The sequence below is a fragment of the Sinocyclocheilus anshuiensis genome, unplaced genomic scaffold (genome assembly GCF_001515605.1).
Source record: "Sinocyclocheilus anshuiensis isolate Anshui unplaced genomic scaffold, SAMN03320099.WGS_v1.1 scaffold1786, whole genome shotgun sequence".
Classification (NCBI taxonomy): domain Eukaryota; kingdom Metazoa; phylum Chordata; class Actinopteri; order Cypriniformes; family Cyprinidae; genus Sinocyclocheilus; species Sinocyclocheilus anshuiensis.
This window is the reverse complement of record NW_015544220.1, coordinates 50539-61848: the sequence shown is the minus strand read 5'-3', so window position 1 is coordinate 61848 and position 11310 is coordinate 50539. Positions and strand designations below refer to the sequence as shown.

General features: G+C 38.3%; 1 protein-coding gene across 1 annotated transcript in view; it reads left to right on the top strand.

The window, feature by feature from the left end:
• The first annotated feature begins 329 nt into the window (after positions 1 to 329).
• LOC107697246 (solute carrier family 22 member 4-like) overlaps positions 330 to 11310 on the top strand; it is a 21003-nt gene continuing 10022 nt past the window's right edge. The window contains exons 1-5 of the mRNA XM_016497961.1: positions 330 to 372; positions 567 to 1003; positions 8845 to 8948; positions 9071 to 9218; positions 9287 to 9465. Of these exons, the coding sequence (XP_016353447.1) occupies positions 611 to 1003; positions 8845 to 8948; positions 9071 to 9218; positions 9287 to 9465 (824 nt within the window). The 5' untranslated portion in view covers positions 330 to 372; positions 567 to 610. The remainder of the gene's footprint in view (positions 373 to 566; positions 1004 to 8844; positions 8949 to 9070; positions 9219 to 9286; positions 9466 to 11310) is intronic.

Here is an 11310-nt window from a genome sequence, read left to right as displayed (position 1 = left end):
TCAAGCGTCTTTAATTTGAGTGTTTTTATTTCTTTCCAGTTCAGTTTAATCTGACGCAGCCATTCTCTGCCATAGAGTGGTGGATAATCCCCATGCACGACATACAATGGAAGAACAGTTGTCTGTTTGCCCATTTTTACATGAACCTCAATTACACCTTCAGGGCGCAATGCTTGTCCTGTATATGTTCAAAGAACAATGTCAGTTGAGCATAAGGGCAGGGGTTTCAGTATTCTGTCATAAGTCTCTGTTGAAATCAAAGAAGTGAACTTTAAACAGCCAATGAGGTGAACCTTGTCAAAGTGTATCATAAACATTATATTCCAGATTGGTGTGTTACAAGCATGTGCAAAACTGAATGATAAATGTTATGTTTTCACTATCATAACATATAGAATACACTCTTGAATGTACTACGATAAATAACACAGCCACACGCGGGGGTACTTAACTTCTTCACTTGCTTTATTTAAAGGAACACAACTACTAATAATTACTAAAGTGGTGGTGCCACCTACAGGCACTATGGAGAATGACAGTATCCCATAAATAACAATAAAAGCAAGAGGTCATTGCAAACAGTGGAGAAACTTGATGGTTTGGTTAAAAAATGAGGGACTATGATGATATCACTGATTTTCTGGGAACATGGGGTCCATTCCAGCTGACTGTTTTCTTTGCATTAGCTGCAAGTATCCTTCCAAATGGTTTTGTGGGCCTCTACATAGTTTTTTTGGGTGACACGCCATCTCACGAGTGTCTGATTCCTGAGGAGTACAACATCAGTGACATGTGGAGAGAAGCTGCCATCCCAGTGGTGATGCAAGACGGGGTTTTAAAACGCAGTTCCTGCTCCAGATACAAAATGGAAACAGTGAGGAATTTTTCCGCGCTTAACTACACCCCAAATGTGGAGGTCAATGTCAGCGAGATCGAGGTCGAGTCCTGTGTGAACGGCTGGAATTACAGTAAAGAGGTTTACGAGTCTACAACAGTGGCAGAGGTGAGTCGTGTTGTTTGCGTGCTGATGATGTACTGTCGCTCTACAGTCTAATGTCCAACTGCCCTAATGCTTCTTGAGATAAAGCTGTGGAGAGGTTTGTAGACGATCATTCAGACAAATGAAAAAGTGCATTCAATATTTTCTGTTAAATACTCTCAGTCCAATGACATATTAAATAAGCAGAAGTATTATATTTTTTAAATACGCAATGCCCACTTAAATCCTACTCTTAAATATCTTCCTTTGAAGATTAGTTCAAGTCACTGCCAATGTTGACTCGTTAAGAGCACATTTCTGATTAACAAAGGACAAGCAGTTTGAAAAATGGATGGATAAGTCCATAAAGAGCACAAGAAGGATACAAAGATAACGTTATTGGTAAGAGCATAAAGACCTAAAATGAACTGTAGATATTTTTAGGTTTTATTTTTCATAAGGTTTTAAATATACATTCACACTTAATTGAATCCTTTACATGTATGACATTTCTTAACTACTGTAATGCGTTTACTGGGAGGCAGATAATATTTAACTTTATACCTCCAACTTCATTAAATATTCCATGAATGTGTTACGACCCACGGCTCAAGGGAAGCAACAAACAGAGGACACACGCACACCAAATGGTTAGCTTTGAATATAATTTATTCGAAAGCTACAGTCACATAAAAAAAGTAAAGAACACCATGAAGGAAACAACTATGTATTGGAAACATCAGTAGTGCCCATGTGTAATGCAAAATGTATGGATGTAGGGAGATGTAGTTGGGGTGCAAGGGCAAACAAGCCAAACAAGCCACAAAACCAAATATCCAAAACTGGAACCCTGCTGTCTGTGAGGATCAAGAGCTCCTGAAGAGGAACTAAAGCGGTGCAAAAGGCCCTTTAATGAGCTGCTTCTGTTTGATCTGTTGGCCCGGACACCCCTGATCTAAAGGCTCATGGAGGTTGAGATCAAGCACTGAACTAACAGAAAAAAAAGAGAAAAAATGAAGGCTTTCTAACATCAGTTTAACAACAGTTACAACAACGTTAGGAAAACTCTGATTGTTTTTTGAAAATAAATGATATCAATGCTTCTCCCATAAAGGGTAAACATAAAAAGTCAGGAATATGCAGAATAACAGGTATAATATCAAAATCTTCAGTAAAAAAACAACAACATTTAACTGAATGTCAATCCTTAAAGAAGTAGTCCGATAAAGACATTGTCCGTGAAGAATAGTCCAAACAGTTCTTAAACAAACAAAGAGCTGAAAGGCCAAAGGTGAACAAAAATAGAAAAAATAATCTGGAAACAGGTCCCAGAACAGGTAATGCTCCAGAAGAAGAGGAGTTTTAATTCTAGCATGTGCTTTTGCCTTCTGGCTTGCTCTTCTTCTTCCTTACTTTTAACAGTGGATTGTATACATGTACTCCAGTAGGCCTTCCTCTTTTCAGGTGCTCAAATGTCATCAAAAAACAAAAAAAAGGCTCCATAGGCTTTAAAATCCAAACAACAATCCTTCAAAGTAAATGAATGAATGAAATTATAATATAAGGTATATCAACACAACAGATAAACCGGTTTGTAATTATCAGTAAACTTACATTAGTGTAGCTGATGCTGATCGGTCAGGTTTGACGTATTTGTGATTTCAGGGGAAATTATTATTTTGCATTTTCATGACTTCATAATTTAAAAGTGTGTTATGTGCATTTGTGCCAATGTATTAATTTTGTTGGTATTGTATTTTATTTTTGTTGCATTTAGTTTGTCTAAATTGAATGTCACGTGACTTTCCTGATTTACTTAACCTGGAAGTGTTAGCGCAAACCGAATGGCGAGACGTGAATTCAGAAACGCATGTTAGTGCTCCTGACCATCTGGTTACCAGGCAAACACGGTAGAAGTATTAATGTCTGTATATTCATCTTTTGGGGTTTTGATGTCCTTAGTAATGTTGTGTGTAAAACTGTGTTTTCTTTGTTTCTGTTTGTGTTGAGTGTTCACGGTGTTCCATATTAATAAATAAAACGTATGGACATCAGTGCTTTGGAAGCGTGAACGGTTTAATGACCAGCGAGTAGTTACAATTAGAGTATACAGCACAAACGGAGTTACATATACACTTACCTTTATCTATTTATGTTTTACAAGAATGAACTTGAACATAAAATAATCAGACGGTGTAAACTGTAAAACAAAGTGAAAAGTGTGGTTGTTACCTTTCTGCATGATTTGAGATGACTTTTGTTGCTATACTGCAGGAGTGTCCAATCCTGCTCATGGAGGGCCACCATTACATTTCTTTATATTTAACAGACGCTTTTATCTAAAGTGACTTATAAAAGAGGGACAAAATCAGTTTGTCAAAGAGCCAACAATATTTGTAATACACAATGGCAGATGTATCAGACAGCTAGATTAGGAAGCAAACTAGAGGAGAAATGCAGGTGGCAAAGTGCAGGCAGTACGACAGTCTGCAAAATACATACCTCATACAGTTTATAAAGGTTATATGAAATAATATCAATCCACACATCTGACTTGTGATGCAGCCTGGAATCAATATCACACGTTAATTTAGCCCAGAGGACCTGACTGAGCCTGCAATTATTATTGTCAGGCTGTTTGAAACAATCTGTATTGTATAAAGCACTATAGAAATAAAGGTGTCTTGACTCTAATCACAGGATTAACCATGACAATGTTAGCTAGCAATTCTATATAACCAAAGATCTGGTAGCTCACACATCTGCATGGTTCCAGCTGATTCTCCAACTTGACAAGTTCATCAAACTCTGCATTTGTTAGCATAACTGCCTGTGGATTTGCTGTATTAATATTGCTATCAGCGGTCTAGTCTATCATTGTCTCCAGCTAAAATATTTCATGCTATTGAAAATATGCAGAATAATCTACCTGGTTCTCCTGTGTTTTTTCCCCATGGACTCCATTACCCACAATCCTTCACACTCCCTCACCTGTCCCTTGTTATACATCACCATCCACTCTCACCAGCCTTCTAATCACCCACACCTGTTGCTGTGTCACTCCTGTAAAGCCACTGGCTGGTCTCAAGGTTGCTCCTAGTGACTCTTATCTGACAGCGTTTACTCACCTGTGTTCTTCTGAGATCCTGTTGCTCTTTTGCCATCTGTGAGACAAGGAAAGACTCCACTTACTCTTCAGCTGAGTTCCATTGCCTGCTTAACTGAACTGTTGATGCTTACCAGTGTTGCCAATTTAGCTACTTTGTAGCTAGATTTAGCGACTTCCCCGCCCCTTTTGAGACTTTTTTTCAAAAGTTTAGGGACAAATATAGCAACTGCTTGGACAAACCTTATCTAGGTTCTCATCTTGCCCACTGATCTACGTTCATCTTTATATAGATCAGTGAATTTGCCATTGTGATGTCATCTAGTGACATTTAGCTACCAGTTTTAGCTACTTTCAATTGAAAGCAGTTGGCAACACTGCTGCTTACCTTCTCCTGCTGTCTTGATCCTCTGCTCCTCACCATAATAAAGCTTGTTGTCATTGTCTCTTACCTGAGTGTTCCCTGTGTGTTGCTGACAATATTGAATAATGCAGAAGCAATTGCAGCTTTTCATATATTGAAAAATATGACAATATATTTACTTATACGTCATAACGTGTCCATTTGATAGTCAATAATATCCTCCATAATATATTTGAACGTGTGTGTTTAGCTTTGTCAACCCATGCATGCATTGACTCATGAAAGAAAAAATGGATTAATTGAGTTGTGTTTGTTTTGTTCTAGTTTTCCCAGCACTGGTTAGTTTCTATGGTTTCAGATTAGTTCACACCTGTTTCTCTTCTCCCTGATTAGTTCTGTGTATTTCAGTGTTTGGCTTAGTTCAGATGTCTTTCTGTGGCAAAAATGCAAGTAATATGCTTTTCGAAAAAGAATCCAACCTTGAATGTCAAATTATATGGTTATCAGCTGCAACAAGTAAATGTACTAAGATTTTTTGGGTATGTGGATGGACTCCAAATTAAATTTTAAAATTCATATTCGGAAATTGATAGAAAAATGCAAAAAAAGGAATAAATGTTTTAAGGTGCTTGTCTGGAGCTGAGTGGGGTCAAGCTGTCAGTCATTGGAAATAATTTATGGTGCTGTGATTAGGTCAAACATAGATTATGGTAGTGTAGTTTATAGTTCTGCGAACAAAACCTTACTTAAAAAGATAGAGGTAATACAAAATCAAGCTTTGCGCATTTGCTGTGGAGCATTTAGATCTTCTCCGGTGGCTTCATTACAAGTTGAAATGGGAGAATTGCCTCTAGAACAGCGTAGGTTTCAGCTGAGCTTAAGGTACTGGTATGGTGTAAAGGGACATCTGGAAAACCATCCAGTTAAACTAATTCTGAAAGATTGTTGGGAATATGAATACAAAGAAATTACAAGCTTTGGTTGGGTAGTAAGGAAGGAGGCAAACAGCTTGGAGTTGAAAGACCATGAAATTGCTCCTTCTGTTGCTATTCCAGCAATTCCTCCTTGGTTGTTCCCTATGCCACTAATTGATTTACAAATTCACAAAGTAATAAAAAAAACAGAGATGAACATGCCAACTGAAGTAGTAGTTCAACGATATACAATACAAGAGTATTATTCTGTGTTACAGGTATTTACAGATGGGTCTAAGGAGCCAGAGTCTGGGAGAACAGCAGCAGCAGTTTATATTCCTACTTTTAAAATACAAATTGCAAGGTTATCAGATCATGTGTCAGTTTTTATTTATTTTATACTAGCTCTACAGTGGATTGAAGAAGTTCAACCAGATAGAACTGTGATATGTACTGACTCCATGGCTGCGCTCACTAGCGTACTATGTGGTAAATCTGAAGCTCGGCAAGACTCAGTATTTGAAGTTTTACAAAGTTTGTTTAGAATAAGGCAGTTAAGGATAGAGGTACGATTCCTCTGGGTGCCTGCACATGTGGGTGTGGATGGAAATGAGGAAGTAGACTTGCTAGCAAAGAAAGCATTAAATCATACACAAATAGAAATTAAGTTAGCTTTAAGTAAAGCTGAATTCAAGAGAGTGATATCATTTGAAGTAAGTAAGAAATGGCAAAAGTTATGGAATAATGGGTCTAAGGAATCATCTTTTCCAGATTCAGGAGTGTGTTGGAAATGAGAGGAAAAGATACGGAAATAGGAAGAAAGATGTCATCTTATCAAGACTAAGAATTGGACATACAACATTAAACTATAGTCTTTATAAAATAGGTGAGCATGAATCGGGAAAGTGTGACAAATGTGGAGAATTAGAAACAGTGAAACATATTATTGTTGAGTGTTCTGCATATGAAAGGGAGAGATTTCAATTAATTCAAGAATTAGGATGGCTGGGAGTTGATAATATTTCTTTAAAAGTATTGTTAGGAAATGGGTCGAGGCAATCAAGAGTGCAAGAAAATATGTTTAAATGCCTGAAAAACACAGGAACAATAGATAGAATCTAGGTTTTTTATTTTTATTTATTTTTTTTCTCTCCTCTTCTGTATTTCTTTCTTCCAAATTTATGCACACTCCACACTCCACACTCCAGATCAGTAGGTGGCGGTAATGCTCCTTTTTCGCTGGTTTGCCAAACCGCCATAAAACACCAGAAGAAGAAAAAGAAGAAGTTCAGATGTCTGTTATCGTTGCGTTCAGAGTGGTTGTTCTGTCCCGTGTTCTATAATTCCTGCCTTTTAATACATTTTAATTGCGATGCAACTAGATCCTGCTTCAACTTTGTTTGCAACCCTTTTGTGACAGTGTCTCTATGAAGTTATTACATTTCTGTATATTTTTCAGTATACTGAAATATGCAATTTTTATATAATTTTTTTTTAGGTTACATTTAATTCAATGTGATTTTTTTTTTTTTTTTGTAGTTTGAGAAGTTTAAGAAAAGAAAAGGCTTATATACTTAAATAGAAAATGCCATCTGCACAAATGTTCCTCTTTTGGTTAGTTTTAGTTGTAGATGTCTTGCTTGCTTCCCACAAGTTGTTGGATTAGAGACATAGATGAGTTTGAGAGAGAGGAGGCTGTGGCTGTTCTGGACTCAAGCATCAGTGTTTTGATGGCAGTAGTGATCAGTAGGCAGCAGTTACTAGTAACTTACGGCGCTTTTCCACTGCATGGCACGGTTCAGTACGGTTCAGTTTTGGGGGGTTTTCCACTGGGTACAGTACCTGGTACCTGGTACTTTTTTTAGTACCACCTCGGTTGAGGTTCCAAGTGAACCGTACCGTTACCAAAACATGACGTGTAAACTCTGCTGATCACGGATTGGCCGGAGAGAATCGTCACTACCTGCGTCACAAACACAACAGACCCACTAGATTTAAATCAGCACAGCCAGCGAAGGATCGAACGCAACTGTTTTGAACGAGCGCACCTTTTTTTAACAACCAAAAAGTGGCTGTTTCGCTTGTTTCGTTGTCTGTTGAGGAAGTACAGACGTTCCTCTCGTTGATAGCAGAGGAGCGGATCCAATGAGAGCTTGATGGGGCGACGCGGAGTGAAAACGTGTTTTTCAGGAGTCGCGGCAGTAGAGGCGGCGCAACTATAACCACATGTGAATAATCCCGCCCACTCTAAAGCGGTACTGAACTGCACTGACTGCAGTGGAAATGCAAAACGTGCCGAGTCGTACCACGCAGTGGAAAAGCGCCATTAGTTACTATAATATTACTTTTTGCAGTAATACGATTTCAGTAATATTACAGTTACCATCCATAAAACAGCTTAGTTACTTTTGATGCCTCAACCCCTACTGATTTAAAATTCAACAATCAAATAATTCCTAGATTAATTTTCACAACTCGCACATGCATGTGATGTCCCCAGTGCAGCAGGCAAGCTTGAAATATGGAAAAGCTTACATTCAGCAGATAGAAATATTGCATTATATTGATTTTGTCAGGAAAAAAAGATGATCTGAACTGAACACTGTTGTGTAAATTGTGGCTTTACTTTAATCTGGCATTACATCCCACCCACATCCCTCTGATCAGCATGCGGTACATTATATTACTATAATTAAAGATGTTTTTGGAAAATTAAAGAGTTTCTTACAAACTTATGTGATTTGATAAAATAAATAATGAAATATAATCGTATATGGGTAATGGAGAAATTACAATTAGCTTCAAGCTACACATGACAATTAATGAGATTAATACAACACTTCTACTTGAATGTTACTATCAGTCACTATTGAGTGTTTGTAATAACTTCTGACTGCGATCCAATGTGGATTTTGGTCAAATGATGAGGCAGAAATATGTTTTTTTGTGTAAGAATAAGAATAACAATAAGCATTTTATGTGGAAGATACAGTTACAACTTCTGTGGGGCGTGAAGAAAAAGTAATGTAACTAGTAGTGTAACTAATTACTGTTGCCAGAAAGTAATAAGTAAAGTAACAATATTACTTTTGAAAGGAGTAACTAGTAATGAGTAATATATTACGTTCTTTAAGAAACTAGCCCAACACTGGTAGGCAGTGAAGCGACATGAAGAGAGGGTTACTGTGGGCTTTCTCTGGCTCACTGAAAACCAGTCGTGCTGCTGCGTTCCGAATCAGTTACAGAGGTTTGATTGAATACGCTGAACATAGAAGAAGATTGTGGTAGTTTAGTGTAGAATTGACAACAGTCTGCATGAGAAATTACACAGCATGTTTTATAGTAATATTTAATGTCATATGTGCTCAGTAGACAAAACCGTTTGAGAACTCTGACGCAGACCAACTTATGCTATGAATTTAAGCAACATATGAATTAATTAACTTTTTAAAAGTTACTTTTCTTCGTTTGTGTTTTTCAGTGGGACCTGATATGTGAGAATGAGTACAAAGGGCCTCTGACCTCATCGATATATTTCTTTGGTGTGTTGGTGGGGACCTTCCTTTCAGGACAGATGTCTGACAGGTCAGCGCCTCACAGAGCAGGCAGCTAAGCTAAACCTCTGATTTTAAATATGTGGAATTGAAATATGACTCTAAGATGCTTTCCTAATAAATGATTGAATATGATATATCTGATATGTGCAGGTATGGCAGGAGGCCTGTACTTTTTGCCATGATGGCTATGCAGACAGTAACTATCCTTATCCAGATGTTTTCTCCAAGCTGGGAAATCTTCACTGCCATCTACTTCTTTGTGGGATTCAGTGGTTTTTCTAATTATGTTGTAGCATATGTCCTAGGTTAAACAATTAATGTCCTTCCAATCATTAACACAGTTTCAAAAATCATCTGTCACATGAATCACACATTTCTCTTGATCAGCAGGCTGTGAAATTCTCAGTGTTTGGTTCTCTGGGAATCTTCATGGGGTCTGGAATCGGTCAGATGTTCTTTCCATTAGCAGCTTATTTCATCCGTAGCTGGCGATGGCTGGTGCTTACAAATGCCCTCACTGGCCTCCTGTATTTACCATTGTGGTGGTAAGTGTGTGGAGAGACAAAGGTACAGCCACAGAGAATTAGCATTTTATAATTAATAATTAAATTAATAATAATAATAATTAATTATTAATAATAATTAAAATTACTGATAAATGTAAATTTGACAAAGATGTGTGAATAATTAAGATAACACATGAAGGAAGATTTTCGATTGTGGTGTCAACAAAACGGGTATAAACCAAGAAGAGAGGGCTATAATCCAGTGGTCTGAACTGTAAAGAGTGTAGTCATATTTCATCTGATTCAGGACAGTTATTAGTTGTGTGCAGTTCACTTCATATTAGGTGTCTTCAATGACTTAACCAATAAGCAAGGAAAGCGGTCGCTTAGGGCCCCGGGGAATCAGGGGCCCCATCTGATTTTGGCTAAATATATTTGGCAAACACTCAGTGCGGATGAGGAGCTTCAAAGGTTTCTATTTAAAAGTCAATTTAAATTATTCAATTTAAAGTAGCCAATCACAGACATATCTGCTGATTTCATGAACGCAACGGCCAATCAGAGGCGTTTAAGTTGGTCAGCGCTCTTTGTGTGCTTTATAGGCTATATGTAAAAGATTCAGAATTGGAATGTTTCGGGAATGACATCCGCATTTAAATGTGGTATTCAGTCTTGAAATTGCAATAGATGAGACAAAAATAGATGTAAAAGTAGATGTGCATTAAGGCTACAAACAACCTCATTAATTTATATAAAACTAAATAAATATATAACTAAATAAATAACTTAATTTTCTGTAAAGTTGCTTACTGCGCTATACAAATAAACTTGAATTGAATTGAAATCATTTCAAAAGCAGCCTCAGTGTTTTCATTCCTGCCCAAAATAATTCATTATAAATAACATGATGAAATGTTTTGTTAAATTGTTAAATTAGTTGTAGATTAAATCATTTTAATTATTAACACTCACAAAAAAAGAATAACTGAGGTATAGCTTACAATATATTATTCATTAACATGACTGTCTCAACAGAGATATTCACCTCAGAGAAGAAAGTAAACATACAATTTTGAAGTTTACAGGCCTCGTGTTTTGTGTTATGATTTTGTCTTGATTTCTCAAAATGATTCGCTTGTGGTGCTTTCCTTGGTGCGCCGGTGACAATGGTTAAAGTTGACCCACTTTGGTGGTACCTAAACCCCAGGGTTGGCCAACCTAAAACATACCTGGCTTTGTGGTACAGGCCCCAGGTGTCACGGTCACGGTGTGTGGAGGCAGGCAGGACGACGAGGACGACAAGGATTCCAATAATTACTTTTAATGTAGACACAACAAGGCAGATTCAGGAAGGTGAGACACACACTCGGGGTAACATTCACAATAACCGACAAATCAGAATACCAGAGACAGGAAATTATATAGGGCAGATAACGAGGGGCAGACAGGTGAGCACAATGAGGTGATTAACTAATAATTAGTATGGGCTAAACCAACAAAAGGGGAAGAAACCACAATAAACAGTCCACAGGGGCGTTACATTACTCCCCCCTCCCGGAAGGTGCGTCCTCGCGAGGGAGGGGCGGAGGGGGACTAGGAGGAGGACAAAGCAGTGGATGTGAGATGGTGACAGGGGAAGGCAAAGGGCTGGCAGGCAGACCAGACAGGTGGAGGTTCCGGCGGAGGACGGCCTTCCAGGAGGAGGACGGCTAACAGAGTCCAGGGAGGTGACGATGGAGGGAGGAGCCAGGGAGACGACAGGAGGGAACCGGAGCAGGAGGAGGAGCCAGGTGGGACCCAGGCCACAGCCATAATAGCGGCCCACGGTGGAGCCGACGGAGGGAGGAGCCATGGAGGAGGAATGTCCACCGACTCCAGGGGGCC